The sequence below is a fragment of the Eurytemora carolleeae genome, unplaced genomic scaffold (assembly GCF_000591075.1).
Source record: "Eurytemora carolleeae unplaced genomic scaffold, Eaff_2.0 scaffold545, whole genome shotgun sequence".
In the NCBI taxonomy this organism is placed as follows: domain Eukaryota; kingdom Metazoa; phylum Arthropoda; class Copepoda; order Calanoida; family Temoridae; genus Eurytemora; species Eurytemora carolleeae.
In genome coordinates, this window is record NW_019396435.1 from 166598 (window position 1) to 188541 (window position 21944).

The 21944-nt window shown below is 32.9% G+C and overlaps 2 protein-coding genes across 4 annotated transcripts in view; both read right to left on the reverse strand.

Moving 5' to 3' along the window:
• Positions 1–10518, reverse strand: part of LOC111703264 (uncharacterized) — a 44067-nt gene extending 33549 nt beyond the window's left edge. For both annotated transcript variants that reach the window (XR_002765586.1, XM_023475157.1), the window contains exons 1-4: positions 10168–10518; positions 4564–4699; positions 4059–4137; positions 3193–3271 (exon numbers count right to left, since the gene is read on the reverse strand). Coding sequence is in view for 1 of the 2 variants with exons in the window: in XM_023475157.1 (XP_023330925.1) it covers positions 3193–3271; positions 4059–4137; positions 4564–4699; positions 10168–10207 (334 nt within the window). In the remaining variant the exon portion in view is untranslated. The remainder of the gene's footprint in view (positions 1–3192; positions 3272–4058; positions 4138–4563; positions 4700–10167) is intronic.
• A 4396-nt stretch (positions 10519–14914) lies between these two features.
• LOC111703276 (uncharacterized) lies at positions 14915–20626 on the reverse strand. 2 transcript variants are annotated; one of them, XM_023475170.1, is made up of 4 exons: positions 19380–20626; positions 18732–18950; positions 16728–16807; positions 14915–15164 (listed from the first exon to the last, which is right to left on the reverse strand). In XM_023475170.1, the coding sequence occupies exons 1-4, from the start codon at positions 19517–19519 to the stop codon at positions 15124–15126; spliced, it is 480 nt and encodes a 159-aa protein (XP_023330938.1). In that variant the 5' UTR covers positions 19520–20626; the 3' UTR covers positions 14915–15123. The 2 variants fall into 2 exon arrangements, with proteins under 2 accessions (XP_023330938.1, XP_023330937.1); XM_023475169.1 differs by having other exon boundaries at positions 16702–16807.
• Positions 20627–21944: the final 1318 nt, after the last annotated feature.

Here is a 21944-nt window from a genome sequence, read left to right on the forward strand (position 1 = left end):
TTTTCAATACTCCATAGTTTCAGAGCTCCAGAGATTCATGGTTCCAAAGCCTCAGAGACCCATGGTTCCAGAGCTCCAGAGATCTAAGGTTTCAAAGGTCCTGAGATCCTTGGTTCCAAAGCTCCAGAGATACATGGTTTCAAAGCTCCAGAGGTCCTTGGTTCCAAAGCTCCAGAGATCCATAGTTCCAGAGCTCCAGAGATCCATGGTTTCAAAGCTCCAGAAATTCATGGTTCCAGAGATCCATGGTTTCAAAGCTCCAGAAATCCATGGTTCCAGAGCTCCAGAGATTCTTGGTTTTAAAACTACAGACATCTATGGTTCCAGAGCTCCAGAGATCTATGGTTACAAAGCTCCAGGATCTAAGATTCCAAAGCTCCAGAGATTCATGGTTCCAAAGCTTCAGAGATCCAGTTCAGAGGTTCAGGGAGCTGCGTAATTCAAGATTAGAACCAAAATTACTCCCAAAGGAATTGAGTTTTTGCCACAAATCCCAATTTTTTAATACCTATATCTCAACAACCAGATGATGCATACCTTTCATATTTCAAACTTACATTGTTTGATCCACCAGAATTCATAGTTTGAAATATCTACGGTCTACGACATTTGGTTTAAAAAAAATTAGGTTTTAAAAATCAGAGTTTGTGGCAAAGACTCAATTCCTTTGTTGCGTTCCATAAAAAATATCTACAATTCAAATATCTCTGGTTAAATTGCTCAAGGAGTTTTGTAATCTTGGATATCCTGGTCTAGGTGCCAGGAAAATATTAAAGTTAGATCAAATTTTGGTATGAAACTATTTCTCCATATTTCCCACGTTTATTTACAGTTAAATATTTATATAAATACATCCCTGTTCGTCAAGATATTCAATAAACTCTATTCTATTTTTGCATATTTCAAACAAAGGTGAGAAGTTTTCAATTCGCATTCTGCAATCCTTGTTTTTTGTCTTCGTATTATTTTATGAATCTATCAAACTATCCGACTTACCCTAACTATGAAATCAATCACTATCAGACTAATCCTAACGATTTGAACAATCCTAACTATGAAATCGATTCACTATCAGACTAATCCTAACGATCTGAACAATCCTAACTCTGAAATCAATCACTATCAGACTAATCCTAACGATCTGAACAATCCTAACTATGAAATCCTTTCTAAAAGACCAATCCTTTCTAAAAGACCAATCCTTACTATCAGACTAATCCTTACTATCAGACCAAACCTAACTAAAGGACATCACTATCAGACTAATCCTAACGATCTGAACAATCCTAACTCTGAAATCAATCCTAACTTTAAGTCAAAACCTTACTATCAGACTAATATTAACTATAGGATCAATCCTTTCTAAAAGACCAATCCTTTCTAAAAGACCAATCCTTACTATCAGACTAATCCTTACTATCAGACCAAACCTAACTAAAGGACAAAACCTAGCTATTTGACCAATTCTAAATATTTGACCAATTCTAACTATCAGACAAAACCTGACTCTCTGACCAATACTAACTATCAGACTAATCTTAACTATCAACCCAACCCTTCTAATATACTAATCCTAACTATCAGACCAATCCAAACTATCAGACAATCCCAATATAAGACCAATCCTAACTATAAGACAAAACCTAAGTAACATGAACTATCAGACCAATCCCAACGGCAACTGACTATCAGACCATTCTTACTATACGCCCCTCTCCTAACTACCACTAACTATCTTCGCCTGAAGGTGTTGCAAGGAAAGATCTGCATGGTTCAGGTTCACAAAGAATTGTTGATTTGAAAGAAAAGTTCTAGAAATGAAATCATGAGAGCGGAACAAGCTAAACATAGCGAACCCTGGATACTGTTTCATCAAACTTAATCTTTATTTTTCACATAAAGAAACTTAACAGTTGCAACAAACTTTAATATTTCGAATTTTTATATCTTTGCAACCAGCTAATGTAAAACTAATTGATATATCAGAATTCATAGTTTGAATTATCAAAGATTTACGACATCAGGTTGCACAGATATAAGGATGAGAAAATTACTTTAATATACAGCATAAATGTGTCTCCTCAAGTATCCGATAATTATGCTTAAAGCTTAACATGAATAAAAAATAAATTTAAATGATTTTAGAAAAAAAACTTTCCAAATAGACATTTTGAATAGGTTGCCGACCCTATGGAGCACAATGGGTCGGATGACAGTGAGAAAACGAAACATTTATACAAATGAATTTTTGTTCATTGACTAATGAAAGGGCGGGGTTGCGTTGGTAAAAGACAACAAAAGAGGTTTTTATTTAATAATAGACCAGACCAACCACTGTTGCACATCTGAATAGAAACAACAGATATAAAAAAACGTTAAAATAGGCAACAATACAGGTCCGCGGGATTTATTATAATTACAAATTATAACAATATTTAAAACAAGACTTTTTCTCACACTTGACTTAACAGTTTAATTGAGAGATATATAATTTAAGTTCTTCGCAACACCTCCTTCTCAGGTTATTCAGTTTTATTGACTGTAAATATTTAAAAACTTATTTAAAACCATTAACAATTACAAATCTCATTGTTATAATCATTACTAAATATTTTATTCTGTAAAAAGGTGATTAGGTTTAGGTGTTAGCGGGTTCTTAATAATTTACTATGTTACATAAAATGAAAAGAAATATTACAATTCTTTTTTAAATGGGCTACCCTGTGAGCAGAAGGATAAAATATAGAACCGGTATCCACCTTTTCATTATTGATTGTATTTTGCTTAAATAAATAAGCAAAATTAAAGTGTTTTCTGTATTTTAAATGCCTATTGCATACATTATAAAGTAATAAATGATTTAAAAAAACATGATTGTAAATGAAAACGGAGAGAGAAAGTTGAGAAAGAAAAGAAAAAAATGAGAAAAATTAAAAGAGAATGTTAAAATATGTTAAAATATGTTAAATATGTTAAAATATGTTAAAATATGTTAAAATATGTTGAAATATGTTGAAATATGTTGAAATATGTTGAAATATGTTAAAATATGTTAAAATATGTTAAATATGTTAAAATATGTTAAAATATGTTAAAATATGTTGAAATATGTTGAAATATGTTGAAATATGTTGAAATATGTTAAAATATGTTAAAATATGTTAAAATATGTTAAAATAATTCATGACTTACCATTTTTGTAATCCTCGTTTGTGCACATTTTATGTACACTATTGATACTGTCTCCCACTGCTCTATTAAACTCTCCTCTCTTTAAAAAAGAAAATTACATTTCATTTTAGTTATTAGTTATGTCCATGGCTTACTACTGTTGTAAAAATATGAGAAATTAGAATATTTTAAGTAGTTAGACGTATGTAGTAAGTTTTATGTAATAGAAAGTGATAAACATGAGTAGTGTACACACTGTAATGTACTAAAATCCATCTGATCTTGCGATTAAAATGATATAATGTACTGTAGTGTACTATAGTATGCTGTAGTTTACTGTAGTGTACTGTAGTGTACTTTGATGTACTGTACTATACTTCAGTGTACTGTAGTGTACTGTGATGTATTAAAGGGTACTGCAGTGTACTGTAGTGTACTATAATAATCTAACTGATCTTGTAATAAACATGATGTAGTGTCTGTAGTGTACTATAATCTACCTGATCTTGTGATAAACATGATGTAGTGTACTGTAGAGTACTATAATCTACCTGATCTTGTGATAAACATGATTTAGTGTACTGTAGTGTACTGTAGTGTACTATAATCTACCTGATATTGTGATAAACATGATGTAGTGTACTGTAGTGTACTATAATCTACCTGATCATGTGATAAACATGATGTAGTGTACTGTAGAGTACTATAATCTACTTGATCTTGTGATAAACATGATGTAGTGTACTGTAGTGTACTGTAGTGTACTATAATCTACCTGATCTTGTGATAAACATGATGTAGTGTACTGTAGTGTACTGTAGTGTACTATAATCTACCTGATCTTGTGATAAACATGATGTAGTGTACTGTAGTGTACTATAATCTACCTGATCTTGTGATAAACATGATGTAGTGTACTGTTTGATGCAATCTACAAATTTTGACCAGGTTTGTGGGAAAAGAACACTGAAATAAAATTATGTAAATATTTAGATTAAATAATTAAGCTCTTTTTATAATAGAATTTAATATTTTAGAAAAGAAAAAAAGAAATGGTCACTGATATTTTCAGTGACAATTAGTTAGAAAGCTGGATTCTCAATTATCAGTAAAAATAAAAAAGTAAATGCTAAATCTTTTTGGAAATATATTAAGAAATTGAATCCAATATTGTTTCAAACAGTAGAATTATAATTTATGTCTATACTTAAATAAACAAATGATATTTCGGTAAAAAAGTGAAAAATGCATTTTTGCAACTTGGAATTATCATTTTAATATTATCAACCATGGTCTTAAATTGCACAGTACAATGAACACTAAACACTAAACAGAATACACCGAAAAACGCGCAATGACAGTGCTTTAAGAACTCTTGTTAACAATACTTACTTGCATACGTGATCAATATCCTTAGATGTTGAAGGGAAGACATGGTTTGCTTGGAGTAGAGGATCAGCAAGTCTTATACAAGCATTTAGATCATTAGATCTACAATCCAGTCTCTGGGAGATACAACATCTAGAACCTGAAACAAAACTAAACTTTATCTAAGAAAAAATCAAGGTTTAGGATAATTTGTTAGAGAATTCAAACAGTTTTCAACATAAAGGATGTAAATTAAGGTTTTAGGACGGAGGCTTCAAGATCTTCAAGATCTATGTAGAACTTGAAAAAAATCAACTTTTATAAAAAAATCAAAATAAATATAAAGAGGAGAGAATTTACAATTTATTCAATAAAAAGGATTTATGAATTCGAGGATTAAACACGGGGGTTTAACATGAAGGATTCAACATGGAAAGTTCATTATGGAAAATAAGGATTTAAGATGGATTCAAGATGGAGAATTAAAGATGGAGAATTCAAGATGGATGATTCAAGATGGATGATTCAAGATGGAGGATTTAAGATGGAGGATTAAAGATGGAGGATTCAAGATGGAGGATTCAAGATGGAGGATGCAAGATGTAGGATTCCAGGCGGAGGATTCAAGATATAGGATTCAAGATAGAGAGTTAAAAATGGAAGATTAAAGATGGAGGAGTCAAGATTTAGGTTAAAAATGAAAGATTAAAGATGGAGGATTCAAGATGGAGGATTCAAGATATAGGAATAAAGATAGAGAGTTAAAATGGAGTTAAGTTAAGTATGCGTGTTATAAAACAATAAAGGAATGCTAACACTTAACATCCGAATTCAAATGCAAAAGAAGGAAAACACATAAATCAATATCTAACTGCAAAGCATCTAATAGTCCCGGAAAAGCATTGTTCTTCTTTAATGATAATAATAAATTTTTACAGATTACATAATTACTGATTATTTATATCTTTCTACTTCACGCGCAAACTTGATTATAAATCATAAAATATATATTTTTACTGGAATTAGGTGCTATTATAATCTAAAATCTATAATAAAGAATTACAGAATGTATTAAGGAGAGAAATAAGGACTCTGAGTCCATATACAGAAGAGTCATAAGGAGTTAATATAGAGGAGAAATACATAGAGTCCATATAAGAGAGAAATACAAGGAGTAAATATAAAGGAAAAAAACATGGAGTCCATATATATAAAGGAAAAATACATAGAGTCAAAAAACAGGAGAAATAAATTGAGTCCAAAGAGAAGAGAAATACATGGAATCATATACGGAAAAATACATGGAGTCCATATACAGGAGAAATACATGGAATCATATACGGAAAAATACATGGAGTCCATATACAGGAGAAATACATGGAGTCCATATACAGCAGAAATACATGGAGTCTATATACAGGAGAAATACATGGAGTCCATATACAGGAGAAATACATGGAGTTCATATACAGCAGAAGAAATACAAGGAGTAGATGAAGAGGTAAAAGTCATTTTGTCCGTATACAAGAGAAATATATGGAGTTCAAACACAAGAGGAATTAATAGAGAAAAACATGGGGAGTGGAGACCATATATAGGAGAGATACAAGGAGAACAAAGAGGAGAAATAATTTGATTTCCTTTGAATGAAAAGTTGTGTGAGGGTTTGAATCTATAAATTCTAACAAAGTTATAAAATCTATACCAGAGAAAGAAAGTGTGTCCTTTAGGAGATTAAACATTAACTTCCGGTTATCAAGCTGCAATCTGTTTCCGGTTTTCTGTTTAATATTTCTAGGGGAGGGTCAGGGGATGGGAGGAAAACTATTAATTTGCTAATAATTTTAAAATCAGCTGTTTAAAGAGCTAACAGGTGAACTTCCGGTTAAACCTTATTTTGTTGCTACTTCCGGTAAAATCTAGATCTTCCATGATGTGTCTCATTCACATTAAATCTGATTGAAGGGTGACTCAAAGAAAGGTGGGATAAATGAAATATTCGAATAAAATATTTTGCATCTTAAGAAAAATTGCAAAAGAGACAAGTTTTTTTCATGTAAAACTCATGCTTTCAAAGAAAGAGCTTGTACTGCTGAATTTATGTTTCTTTTTAACACATCTTGGAGATATTTTTGCCTGATTTTGTTATAGAAATCCCAACTGTTGGAAATATTTGACAAAGGTTTAATTTGTAAATTCTTCTTGAACGATAGCTTTCTCTTTTTGAACCATTTGAATGCAGGTTTTTTAAAGGCTGTTCATCCCTTCTAGTTTAAGAGACGTCCTTTGTCATTTTAAAAAGATGAATGCTTTGGTATGGCTTTGCTTACCATGTAAAACCAAATACAAGAATGTATTCTTTCTTCAACCAACCCAAATGCAAGAATGTATTCTTTCTTAACCAAACCAAATACAAGAATGTATTCTCTTTTAGACCAAACCAAATACAAAACTGAATTCTTTCTTAAACCAAACCAAATGCAAGAATGTATTCTTTCTTCAACCAACTCAAATACAAGAATGTATTATCTCTTATTCCAACCCAAATACCAGTACTACTGTAAAAAAGCAGGTTTTTATTTTAAGTTGTGTATTCCTGTGTATTCCTAACTATGTTGTGTGCTCCTATGTATTCCTTACTATGTTGTGTGCTCCGTGTATTCCTAACTATATTGTGTGCTCCTGTGTATTCCTAACTATATTGTGTGGTCCTGTGTATTCCTAACTATATTGTGTGCTCCTGTGTATTCCTAACTATGTTGTGTGCTACTGTGTATTCCCAACTATATTGTGTGCTCCTGTGTATTCCCAACTATATTGTGTGCTCCTGTGTATTCCTAACTATGTTGTGAATTCCTGTATATTCCTAACTATGTTGTGTACTCCTATGTGTACTGCACTGTGTAAACATTACAATTTGAGCAAACCTTCAGTAAATAGAGGATTGCAAAATCATCGTAAGAAAAGTTTCTCACTAAATCAAATTTCACTTTCAAATTGAAAACTAATTCTGCGACAAAAGAAAACTAGTAAAATCACTGAGAGAGAAGAAAAGATGATTGAATCTTGTGAGTGAGTATCAGAAGTTTGCGAACCGTGAACCTTACTCCATGTTCGGGTTGGAACCAGGGTCAGGAGAACTGGTTTTCACAATTATTTACAAACATCTCAGAATTCCCTTTATGCAACCTGTAGTCAAAACGTTTGTGTGAATTAGTCCTAATCTACAAAGCATGATCTCGATATTCACTTTGACAACTAATTAATTTCAAGATAATGAGGTTGATACTTCAATTTTATTTATGGGTTTCGACCGCAGAGGATATCCAAGAGGAATTAGTTTAATCCTTTGAACTACGAAAGATATTAATAACCCGAGATTCATAACATAAAATATTGACCTCTGAATTTGTCCTATTTGATTCTGAATTCAAGCTAGGAATACATATAAGAAACCTATTTCTTTCAGGTTCTGGATACAAAGATACAGAAAGAATTAAAAAAACATTTAGTAAGGATATGTTTACTCTAAAATTGGGTTATGATCGATATATTTATTATTGCATTTGTTCAGGACTGATATTTCTCCTCTAATATTGGTTTAGGACGGATATTTCTCCTATGATATTGGTTTAGGACGGATATTTCTCCTCTGATATTGGTTTAGGACGGATATTTCTCCTCTGATATTGGTTTAGGACGGATATTTCTCCTATGATATTGGTTTAGGACGGATATTGCTCCTATGATATTGGTTTAGGACGGATATTTCTCATAGATATTGGTTTAGGACGGATAATTCTCCTATGATGTTGGTTTAGGACGGATATTTCTCCTCTGATATTGGTTTAGAACGGATATTTTTCCTCTGATATTGGTTTAGGACGGATATTTCTCCTCTGATGTTGGTGTAGAACGGATATTTCCCCTCTAATATTGGTTCAGGACGGATATTTTTCCTATGATATTGGTTTAGGACGGATATTTTTCCTATGATATTGGTTTAGGACGGATATCTCTCTTCTGATATTGGTTTAGAACGGATATCTCTCCACTGATATTGGTTTAGGACGGATTTGTATACTCCATAATTGAATTAAAACGGATATGTTTACTTTGATATTGGTTTAAGACGGATATAAATACTCTGATGTTGGTTTAGGACGGACATGATTACTCTGATATTGGTTTAGGACGGATATAAATACTGTAATTTTGGTTTAGGACGGATATGGTTACTCTGATATTGGTTTAGGACGGATATAAATACTCTGATGTTGGTTTAAGACGGACATGATTACTCCTATATTGGTTCAGGACGGATATGATTACTCTGATATTGGTTCTGACGGATATGATTACTCTGATATTGGTTCAGGACGGATATGATTACTCCTATATTGGTTCAGGACGGATATGATTACTCTGATATTGGTTCTGACGGATATGATTACTCTGATATTGGTTCAGGACGGATATGATTACTCTGATATTGGTTCAGGACGGATATGATTACTCTGATATTGGTTCAGGACGGATATGATTACTCTGATATTGGTTTAGGACGGATATGATTACTCTGATATTGGTTTAGGACGGATATGATTACTATGATATTGGTATAGCACAGATAAGTATATTCCTGAGAAAGAGAAGACCAGTATTCCCATGAACATCATCAAAGTTACTGTTTCCGGTATTACAGCATATTATCATTGGAGATGGTCAGAGTGGAATTTTAATCTACAAGGAGCCCCGTGTCTCGATAAATATTAGAAAAAATTACCGTTATTTTTTATATTTTTTATTTTCAGAACACAATAAAGTTTATTTCGAATCAATGATGCTCTAAGCGTTACTTTGCTTCTCACAATGAAGACATTGAAATTTTAGAATCACTTCCGTTGTATCCACAAATATTTTTTCAGACTCCCTGTATTTATTAACGAGGGGATAGAGATATTATTGAAAATGTGGGATATACAGGAGAGAGGTTCTATTAGATATAAATGCTTAGAATTAAAATGCAATTAAGTCAATTAATCAACTGAAATTGATATTTTACTCGAGCCAATTAAAACAATATTTATTTATCTGTTTACCTTATAGGCAAATATTGTAATGGAAGTTGTAATGGAATGGTTTATGAAGAAATGGAAGTTGTTGGTAAAAGCGTACAATACATATAATACTAGTTAGGAACTCGGCGCTGCCCACTTCCCAGGTTACTTATAGTTACCCCAGCTGTTTACCCGCACTTGGTCGGAAATTACGATTTTAGCTAATATTAAAGTTGACCCACTCAACTAAGAATCTCAAAGCCAAGCTGAGAACATTCCCGTTGCTTCCCAATTAAAATTTGAGGCAAATCGGTCAACGTAATCGTGAGTTATGATTGGACATTCAGTTCGTCAGTCCCCACCATTACTGACTGACGTGTTTTCTTACCAAATACATTAGCCATATATTTTAGGCCAGGACTGGTTGTATTGTTTTGATGTAGAATTTATGAAAGAAGAAAAAGTTCTTTTGGGGGAGTATAAAAAGAGCGAGGTGGAGAGGAAGAATGTCTAGGAATTATATACTAGGAAATCACTAAAACTCCTGAACCTATACATTTAAACTCACCAACTAATAGAAGAAAAATAGATTTGAATATCCCCGTCATATTAACCGGGTACAGGGTTCAGTATCCGGGTACAAGGTTCAGGATCCGGGTACAGGGGTCAGTATCCGGGTACAAGGTTCAGTATCCGGGTACAGGGGTCAGTATCCGGGTACAAGGTTCAGTATCCGGGTACAGGGGTCAGTATCCGGGTACAAGGTTCAGTATCCGGGTACAGGGTTTAGAATCTTTAGCTCACTATAATCACAAGATCATATCGAACTTGTTATTCATATAAATCACTGTGGTTCACTTATAGGTTTCGTATAATCACTGATTACACAAGGTTTGAAGATCTCAAGCTCCTAAATCTTCCTAAATTATACCAACCATAAACTTTGATATTTTATTATCCTACCACCATATATATTATATATTGTATACACATGTAAAATAATGAAATAATGATATTTTAAAACTAATCTGATTTTAAATAAGATCTAACCTTCGGATTACTTAATTATTTTCTATGTGTATAATGGAAAAATTAAACTTTCACGTTTTTATAATCTGAAAATCATTTTTATTCCGAAACGTTGAACTAATGAATTCCGACCCTAATTTCTAATTTTATTATTTCATGATTATCATCTTAAAATTCTAATTTTAATCTGAAACCAAATATATATATTTATCATCTTATTCTACCCTTATCTACAAAATAAAGCTCTTTTATCATATAAATCATTTATTCTTTAGCAGTTCGGAGAGTTTAAAAATTACTCAACTTCAAAAGTTGTCACCCCTGAGCTATTTGAAGAATAATCTTATCCTTTTCTCCTGATTCTACAGATCTAAGTTAAACCCCGGATGAGTAATTACTAAATACCATGAGAATATAGAGATAGCATATGCTACATAACCTGTACAGGCAACACAATCTAATTATAATATTCTCAGCTCTATTAAATATATATAAATATATACTAGATGATATTAGTTCCGTAGATTGTTCTTGTCTATAGCACATTGTCAATCATAATTCCTTCATATATAATATATCTTACAGACCAGGCCCCCCCCCCTCACATTAACATTTTCTTTACTTACTCTGCTTACTCCCTAATCTTACAAAACATGGGTTCCATCCCTTCTCTTACAAGAGATTGTTTCCATCCCTTCTCTTCCAAAAGATTGTTTCCATCCCTCCTCTTCTCAGAGTTTGTTTCCCTTCCTTCTTTTCTTGAAGCTGGTTTCCCTCCTTTTTTTCCAAGAGTTTGTTCCATTCTCTTCTCTTTTCAGAGTTTGTTTATTTTCCTTCTCTTCTCGGGATTTGTTTCTCTCCCTTCTCTTCTTAGATTTTGTTTCCCTCTCTTCCCTTGTTAGAATTTGTTTCCCTCTCTTTTCTTCTCAGAGTTTATATCCCTCCCCTCCCTTCTCAGAGTTTGTTTACATTCCTTCTCTTCTTAGAGTTTGTTTCCCTCCATCCTCTTCTCAAAGTTTGTTTCCCTCCCTTCTCTTCTCAGAGTTTGTTTCCCTTTCTACTCTATACTCTTCTCATAGTTTGTTTCTCTCCCTTATCTTCTCAGAGTTTATTTCCATCTCTTCCCTTCTTAGAGTTTGTTTCCCTTCCTTCTCTTTTTAGAGTTTGTTTCCCTCCCTCCTCTTCTCATAGTTTGTTTCTCTCCCTTATCTTCTCAGAGTTTATTTCTATCCCTTTCTCTTCTCAGAGTTTGTTTCCCTCCCTTCTCTAATTAAAGTTTGTCTCTCTCCCTTCTCTTCTCAGAGTTTGCTTCCCTCCCTTCTCTAATTAAAGTTTGTTTTATTCCCTTCTCTTCTCTTCTCAGAATTGTTTTACCTCCCTTCTCTAATTGAAGTTTGTTTCTCACCCTTTTCTTCTCAGAGTTTGTTTCCCTCCCTTCTCTAATTAAAGTTTGCTTCTGTCCCTTCTCTTCTCAGAGTTTGTTTCCCTCCCTTCTCTAATTAAAGTTTGTCTCTCTCCCTTCTCTTCTCAGATTTTGTTTCCCTCCCTTCTCTTCTCAAAGTTTGTTTACATTCCTTCTCCCCTCCATCTCTGCTTCTAACGCACTCGTTTTCTTTCTTTACCTTTTTGCGGATTACAAGTAACTATTTAGAAAATTGGTTATACTCCTTTAAAAAAGTATTTTATTTTCAATATTACTTTAATAATTGTATGAATATTTGATATTAAGGTTTAGCTCCCTTTTTCATATTAAAATATATGGTTTGTTCCTATAGGTTCAGGTTTCCGTCATGGTGCATTCAATACTTTCTCTCTCATTGAACCTTCATATACCCTTACTCTTTCAATACAAGCAGTAGACCATTCAATTAATGTGTATTTGTATTAAAATTAATAATGTAATTATTGCAAAAATAGTTGCATTGCGAACTTACAAAAATAACGTAAATGCCTCAATTTAAATTATTTTTGCGGACCGCAAAATTTTAAAAGTGTCAGCTTCTTAATTTAGAAATATCGGACCATGATTTACAAAAAGATTGACCGTATCGTAGTTAAAGTATCAGATCTGGAAAGGAATTGAGTTTTTGACAAAAACTCGGATTTTCTAATTCCTATATCGATTTCGTAGATCTTAGATATTCCAAACTATGAATTTTGTAAGATTTTGTGGCAAAGACTCAATCCTTTTTATTAATAGAAAAAAACTGATTTCAATCGATGATCTGAATTTATGCTCCTTAGTCAGAATAATCAAAATTAAAATTTAAGATTACATTCAAAAACATCAAACATGCTTTTTTAAACAAAGATATCTAAAATCCTGGAAAAAAGGTTGATTTTATATCACACACAACAAGCATTTGAGAGAGAATGAATTGTTGAAAGATTACGTGATTTATAAATGAGAAAGTGTTCATAAGAGTATTTTCCTGGAGACTTGAACGCAGCAGAGAACAACACGTGTTTAATTTTAACTTTATCAATTTTAACTGAGTTCTCGTACTGAAACTACCGGAGATCTTTCGTAAACTGAGAGCCGTCAAACTGCCAATGAGAGTACTCCCTCCCCCTTCCAATGCTCTCCAGTCCGCGTTAAAATCACCAGAGCAGAGAGAGGTTTTAGCATTGCTTACTGCATACATACATTCGCCTCTAAATATAATTCATGCTCAAATCTTACCCCCAGCATGTTTTTAAAAAAGCAGAGCGTCTAAGTTTAAAAGTATGTAATATTCATGTATGATGTAGATATGTAAATTAATTAAATAAAATAAACGTTCTAGCTTCATTTAGTCAATTAAACCTATTTCAGCTTTATCTCTAGTACCCGTTCTAGCTTCGTCCAGTCAATTAAACCTATTTCAGCTTTATCTCTAGTATCAGTTATAGCTCCATTCTAGTAATTAACCCTACTCCAGCTTTAGCACTAGAATCCGTTCTAGCAATTAACCGTATTCCAGCTTTAGCTGTAGTATTCGTTCTAGCTCCATTCTAGTAAATAACCCTATTCCAGCTTTAGCTGTAGTATCTGTTCTAGCTCCATTCAAGTAATTAACTCCACTATTCCAGCTTTAGCTGTAGTATATGTTCTAGCTCCATTCTAGTTATTAACCCTATTCCAGCTTTAGCTGTAGTATCCGGTCTAGCTCCATTCTAGTAATTACCCCTATGCCAGCTCTAGCTGTAGTATTCGTTCTAGCTCCATTCTAGTAATTAACCCCCGTTCTAGCTCCATTCTAGTAATTAACCCTTTGCTTTGCCAGCTTTAGCTGTAGTATTCGTTCTAGCTCCATTCTAGTAATTAACCCTATGCCAGCTCTAGCTGTAGTATCCGTTCTAGCTCCATTCTAGTAATTAACCCTTTGCTTTGCCAGCTTTAGCTGTAGTATCCGTTCTAGCTCCATTCTATGTAATTAACCTTATTCCAGCTTTAGATGTAGTATCCGTTCTAGCTCAATTCTATGTAATTAACCCTATGCCAGCTTTAGCTGTAGTATCCGTTCTAGCTCAATTCTAGTAATTAACCCCTATGCCAGCTTTAGCTGTAGTATCCGTTCTAGCTCAATTCTAGTAATTAACCCTATGCCAGCTTTAGCTGTAGTATCCGTTCTAGCTCAATTCTAGTAAATAACCCTATTCCAGCTTTAGCTCTTGTATCCGTTCTAGCTCAATTCTAGTAATTAACCCTATTCCAGCTTTAGCTGTAGTATCCGTTCGAGCTCAATTCTATTAATTAATCCAATTCCTCCAGCTTTTTAAATACTTTCACTCTCAATCTTCAGCTTTTGTTTTATTTCACACTAGCTTGGGAACCCAGCTGTGCATGGAAACTTATCTTTCCCTATTAAAGCCAACCCACTCGACTTAGAACTTTTAAACTAAACTCAAAACATTCCTCTTGTTTTACCGAGTTTCCTCATTAAAATTTGAGACAAATCAGTTAAGGGGTTCTTGAGTTATGATCAATCATCCAATTAATTGGTTTGGTTAGTTTTTTTGAACTTTAATAAAACTTCCAACATTTCAATACAGTAATCTGTCAAAGTTTGATTTTATTAAACTTAGCTTTTTTTAATCCTAAGAGAATGAACTCAAAACGATAATTTTAACCGTTTGTATTTAGCTGCATTTGTTTTCTCTCAATCATTAAAAAAACCTATTATGATAAAATTTTCTTCCAGTCGAAACAGACCAACAATATTTATTATGTATTTCATTAATTATCATTTAGTATTTAAATATTTTTTTTTTAATTATCAAAATGATTTTTTATTTTTCAGTTCACAAAGTTCAATTACATAATTATATAAAAAGTATCGATGGTGGATTTTTTTCCTGCTGTTAAAATTGTTTAATATATGTAGATTGTTGACATGTAATGTAAGAATGTGAAAAGAATAAAATCAAATACAACTGATGGCCGGGTCCATAGAATATCAAAGCTGTCTATATGGGTTAGATATAGGTTGGTTTATATAATTCTTTCCAGGGTTCACGAATCAGAGTCTAACCAGCCGCGGATAGTGTCAATATCTAAAATAAAAAAGTATCATTAAAAATACGAAAAAATTTTAGGTTTTGATCGAACATTCAAAGTTGATCGAGAATTTCGAAATTCATAAAATTTGGATTTCATAAATCTTACAAATCAGTATAAAAGATTGGATAGGATCAGTATAAAGGATTGGATAGGATCAGTATAAAGGATTGAATAGGATCAGTATAAAAGATTGGTTAGGATCAGTATAAAGGATTGGTTAGGATCAGTATAAAGGATTGGATAGGATCAGTATAAAGGATTGGATAGGATTAGTATAAAGGATTGGATAGGATCAGTATAAAGGATTGGATAGGTTTAGTATAAAGGATTGGATAGGATCAGTATAAAGAATTGGATAGGATCAGTATAAAGGATTGGATAGGATGAGTATAAAGGATTGGATAGACCAATATAAAGGTTTGGATAGGATCAGTATAAAGGATTGGATAGGATCAGTATAAAGGTTTGCATAGGAGGATCAGTATAAAGGATTGGATAGGATCAGTATAAAGGATTGGATAGGATCAGTAAAAAGGATTGGATAGAATCAGTATAAAAGATTGGATAGGATCAGTATAAAGGATTGGATAGGATCAGTATAAAGGAATGGATGGGATCAGTATAAAGGATTGGATAGGATCAGTATAAAAGATTGGATAGGATCAGTATAAAGGATTTGATAGGATCAGTATAAAGGACTGGTTAGGATCAGTATAAAGGATTGGTTAGGATCAGTATAAAGGATAGGATCAGTTCATTGATATCTTCTCCAAATCATTACTGGATCTCTAATCCAACATATTTATGGATATGTACTCCAATATATTTATGGATCTCTACTCCAATATATTAATGGATCTCTACCTCCAGTATATTTATGGATCTTTACCTCCAATATATTTATGGATCTCTACTCCAATATATTTATGGATATATACCTCCAATATATTTATAGATATTTACCTACAATATATTTTTTTATCTCTACCTCCAATATATTTATGGATCTCTACCTCCAATATATTTATGAATCTCTACTCCAATATATTTATGGATCTCTACCTCCAATATATTTATAGATATCTACCTCCAATATATTTATAGATATTTACCTCCAATATATTTTTTATCTCTACCTCCAATATATTTATGGATCTCTACCTCCAATATATTTATGAATATCTACTCTAATATATTTATGGATCTCTACCTCCAATATATTTATGGATATCTACCTCCAATATATTTATAGATATCTACCTCCAATATATTTTTAGGTCTCTACTCCAATATATTCATGGATCTCTACCTCCAATATATTTATGGATCTTTACCTCCAATATATTTATGGATCTCTACTCCAATATATTTATAGATATCTACCTCCAATATATTTTTAGATCTCTACTTCCAATATATTTTTGGATATCTACCTCCAATATTTTTATGAATCTCTTCTCCAATATATTAATGGATCTCTACTCAAATATATTTTTGATCTCTACCTCTAATATATTTTTAGATCTCTACCTCCAATATATTTGATAGATTCGAACCTTCGTTTAAGAGTTGTGCGTCCTCGTGTTGTATTGCAGACAGACAGCCATAGAAATATTGAGAAGTAAAACACTCTCCCCTCAACAAAATATTTATTTATTAATGATTATACATTAATTTATTTTACTCAAAGATTATTTTTTTTGGTTGGCATAGTGCTTAGAAACCGTGAATAAAACAAAATATCCACAGAGTAAACTTGTGAATGAAGGAGTGTCTGTGGACTGTGCTACGGTTGTGCAATGTGTGAAAGAAACCGACTGAGCTTGCTATGAACAGATTAAAAATACAAAAGTTTTTATTTAAAAAAAGATATATTTTAAAACTTAATAAAGGTTATTTTCTTTACCTTAGAATAATAAATAATAAATTAAGAATAAACACTTCTTAAAGATTTCTTTAGACAAACGGCCTTTTTGGCGAGCTAAATTTCAAAATATTAATTAGTAGATTGTCAAACTGTATTTTAAACATCCCCTAAAATTCTTTTGGCATTATAATGTGTAATGCACGGATGAGACAAAATCTGTATTTATGTAAATAATAAAGATAAATTCTAGCCATGAGTAATCATATTTATAATTAAAAGTAAATTATCAGCATATGTTTCATATTCCGCACTTCCTTCCATATTTAAAACTCAAAATATGTCCTATCTTGTGTTAATTGTTAACTATGTGATAAAGTTTAACCGCAACACTCCTCACATAGATTAGATACAGCGATTTCAAGAAATATGAAGTTTGAGAGACGACAAATTACCGCGACCTTAAAATCAGCAATTTACAGATTACAAGGATAATAGTCGTAACCTTGTTTAATGTCGGGTAACTACATTTTATTTCAACCCTAAATCTTCGAATCATTAATTAATAACCCTTACAAGTTTAACTCTTTCCTGTGTTGCAATGAAGCTCTGTGAAATAAAAATTTAACCTTTTGTCCTATCCATCGAATCTCTGCAAAAATCGGACCGCGTTTTTCAGTACTGTAATAACCAGAAAACTGTGGAATATTTGTTGTTGTTATATCGCAAATAGTTGTACTAGACACCAAGCAATTTTATACCTGCATAAACCAAGCTATTTTATACCTGCATAAACCAAGCTATTTTATACCTGCATAAACCAAGAAATTTTATACCTGCATATACCAAGCTATTTTATGCCTGCATAAACCAAGATATTCTATACCTGCATAAACCAAGCTATTTTATACCTGCATAAACCAAGAAATTTTATACCTGCATATACCAAGCTATTTTATACCTGCATAAACCAAGATATTCTATACCTGCATAAACCAAGCTATTTTATACCTGCATAAACCAAAACCAAGCTATTTTATACCTGCATAAACCAAGATATTCTATACATGCATAAACCAAGCTATTTTATACCTGATAAACCAAGCTATTTTATACCTGCATAAACCAAGCTATTTTATACCTGTATAAACCAAGATATTTTATACCTGCATAAACCAAGCTATTTTATACCTGCATAAACCAAGCTATTCTATACCTGCATAAACCAATCTATTCTATACCTGCATAAACCAAGCTATTTTATACCTGCATAAATTAAACTATTCTATACAGGGTGTCCCAATAAACATGGGAATTCTGTTACGAATTCGATATAGTCTTTGCAAATAATTCTTTTATTTAGTAAAGTGATACCTACTGAGAAAGCTGTAATCTGTAAGAGTTTCGTCTGCTATGTTTACATTTTGTTTGTTTATGTTTTGACTGCATACGGTTGTACTAATATAGAAAAACAAGAAAATTGCAGTATAAACAGAGTAAACTTGTCCGTATTCTCTGTTCATCTTGCGGAGACATTATAGACACATCTTTACAGCCATTTACCGTTTTCATTGAAAAAAAACTCTAGCAGACATAATATTATGGCTGTTGAAATTAGGTATTACAATGCTAATTCATAACAAAGACGATATCGAATTCGTCACTGAATTCCAATGTTTTTTGGGACACCCTGTACCTGCATAATCCATAAATATGAGGATCATCGTAGAGCTTGAAACAATCATTACAAACTCGGTTCAGATCATAGTATCTACTGTAGGTGAGAGTTCTAGTGCAGGAAGCAGGTTGATTGTGAGAACCTGCTCTATTCCCTGTTCTTGAACCTGCTATCCGTCCTTCAGTTCTCAGCAAGTACACGGAGAAGAGGAGGAGACATAATCTCACCATTTTCAACCTAAAACGGGGGTTAGTTTAATGTTGAATTAGCTCTTTAACATAAATATTTAAATTAAACAAAGAAAATAGTGAACAGAATTATTGTTAGAATTAAACACTTTTCAAGTTAGAAGAACGACGAATACGTCCATATTATTCACCAGCTAAAGGTTTTCGGAAAAGAAAAAAAAATTTCCATTTAACAAAAGTACATTTAAATGGAATAATCCGTAAGAAGGAAAGAAACAAGGAATTTAGATGGAATAGAATTCTAATAAGAAGGTTGGGGATAAAAAAAACTTTTTATTAAGAAAAATATTTAAGGACTAGAAAAACTCTCAGTATTGAGTTTGCTTCAAACAAAATACTGTTGAAAAAATGCAAAAACATTGACGGGGGAAAATTAACCATGGAAGGAAAAATAAATATGTTTGAGAAGGTTTCTTACATGATTCTAGTTCTCTGGTTCCTTGTCTTCTCTCTCCAATCCTGGATCCGAACCTTTATATATCCTCTCCGGAGGTGAGAGGGGGGGGGGAGGTTCAGTAATCCATTTATTTTTGGAACGTTGGGAATATTCAACGACATGGTATGGACCGCTAAGAACTCATTGTCTACTATTACATTTTCTTCATATAGTTATAAACAATTTCATTCCATCTTTTAAGCTTATCTAATAATTGAGTGGATACAAATTGCTTGAAAGGTTTCAGGCAATTTACGTTTTAAACTGAATTTATTTTTCGAACACACAGTCCACTCTATCAAAATTAACCTTACGTATTTCATTATTTATTCATAACTTTAGCCATAAAGATTCATATCTCTATTTCTGATGAGAAAGTGCCACACATTACAATGAAATTGGATACCATGGATACACACTAAGGATGAGACATCATACTAGTTAATTTCTAAATTTTATGCCATTTTGTATTAAAACTGTAAATATATTTTCTTTTTTTTTGACTCATAATTTAAGAGCATTGGAGGATAATACAGGGTTATCACGATGGGCAGATTTTTGGTAACTAACATTTTGGTAACTAACAATTTAGTAACTAACAATTTGATAACCGACAATTTGGTAACTAACACTTTGGTAACCCGACAATTTTGTACCTAGCAATTTGGTGACCAACAATTTGGTAACTTGACGATTTGGTAACCTGACAATTTGGTAACCAACAATTTGGTAACTAACAATTTGTATAATTGAACTTACGTTTCACAATCATTGTTTGTATATTTATTTTCTGTGGACTAATGTTTTGTTAAACAAAGGTCGTTTTCCGCTTTTCTGTATTTTTTAACAATTGGCGGTCTCTTTTTCCACTCATCTCTGCAGACCACTGTATTTTTAACACAGGTCTTCTTTGTTTTCCCCTTTTTTTCTGGGGACCACTGTACTTTTTAGCATAATATATATGACCGCAGCACTCGGCCCCCTAGCCTGTCCTAGCCAAAGTGCTCGCCCCAGAACCCTAACCTAACCCCACATATCGGTTATCATTACATTATTTTCTATATATAAGGCCGCAGCGCTAGGCCCCCTAGCCTATCCTAGCCGCAGCGCTCGGCCCATTAATTGTCTCAACATAGCCTAACCCCACATATCGGATATTATTACATTATTTTTGATAAATAAGGCCACAGCGCTCGGCCCCCTAGCCTGTCCTAGCCGCAGTGCTCGGCCCAGAAATTGTCTTAACCTAACCTAACCCCACATGTTGGATAACATTGTATTATTTTTGATAAATATGGCCCCAGCGCTCGGCCCCCTAGCCTGTCCTAGCCCCAGCGTTCGTCCAGAAACTGTCTTAACCTAACCTGACCCCACATATCGGATATCATTGTATTATTTTTGATAAATAAGGCCACAGCGCTCGGCTCCCTAGCCTGTTCTAAGCGCAGCGCTTGGCCCCGAAATTGTCTTAACCTAGCCTAACCCCACATATCAGATATCATTGTATTATTTTTTATAAATAAGGCTGCAGCGCTCGGGCCCCTAACAGTCCTACCAGCAGCGCTCGGCCCAGAAATTGTGTTAACAATGCCTTACCCTAAATATCGATATCATTGCATTTGTTTGGATAAATATGACCACAGTTCTCAGTCTCCTAGCCTGTCCTGGCCGCAGCACTCGACCTAGAAGTCGTCTTAACTTAACCTAACCAAATTGTTGGTTACCAAATTGTGAGGTTACCAAATTGTGAGGTTACCAAATTGTGAGGTTACCAAATTGTGAGGTTACCAAATTGTGAGGTTACCAAATTATTATTTACCAAATTGTTAAGTTACCAAACTGTTACCAAATTATTAGTTACCAAATTGTTAGTTACCAAATTATTAGTTACCAAAATATTAGTTATCAAATAATAGTTACCAAAAATCCGCCCATCGTTATCATAAGGATGAGACTTAAATGACAACCTGAAACTCTTTAAAATATAATGATTGGAAGGCTGAACACGGCTTTCTGCCTTATTAACAAATTAATTGACTTCCCACAGAAAAATATAGGCTTACAACTACAGAGAATCATGAATTTAAGATTAAATACTAAATTTATTTCGCGCGCCTACAAGATGAACAATGATAAAATCCTTAGTTAATATTCGGATATGATAGAAATAGGGCTACTATTTCTTCTTTATTTTTACTAGGATTTAAAGGACTGAAAGTTAACGTGAGCTATATTAATAAATCACTCAACGACTTTTTCTTGAGTAATATGTTTAACAAACTAAATATAGGAGACAAACGACCCTCATAATACCTGGCAACGTTTATTAACCATTTTGAGTTGGATAAGAGGACTATATTGGGTCGCTCATAATAATGAAGCACTAATGATTTGCAAATAGAAAAGGCAGAAGGGTATTCAGAACGTTGTCTGAGGAGGGGGGGAGGGGCGGGGCTCAGTCATAGTAATTTTTACCAATCTTGCTGAGCGGATTGCTGGATCCACACTTAGAAAAAAATTCTTAGAATCCCCAAATCACAAAATTAT

Coding starts and splice junctions, on each gene's coding strand:
- LOC111703276 (XM_023475169.1), bottom strand. CDS start 19,519: ATGTCGTTGAATATTCCCAACGTTCCAAAAATAAATGGATTACTGAAC. Junction 18,951..19,379: donor AACCAGAGAACTAGAATCAT/GTAAGAAACCTT, acceptor CCCCCGTTTTAG/GTTGAAAATGGTGAGATTAT. Junction 16,808..18,731: donor CATATTTATGGATTATGCAG/GTACAGGGTGTC, acceptor TATTTTGTTGAG/GGGAGAGTGTTTTACTTCTC.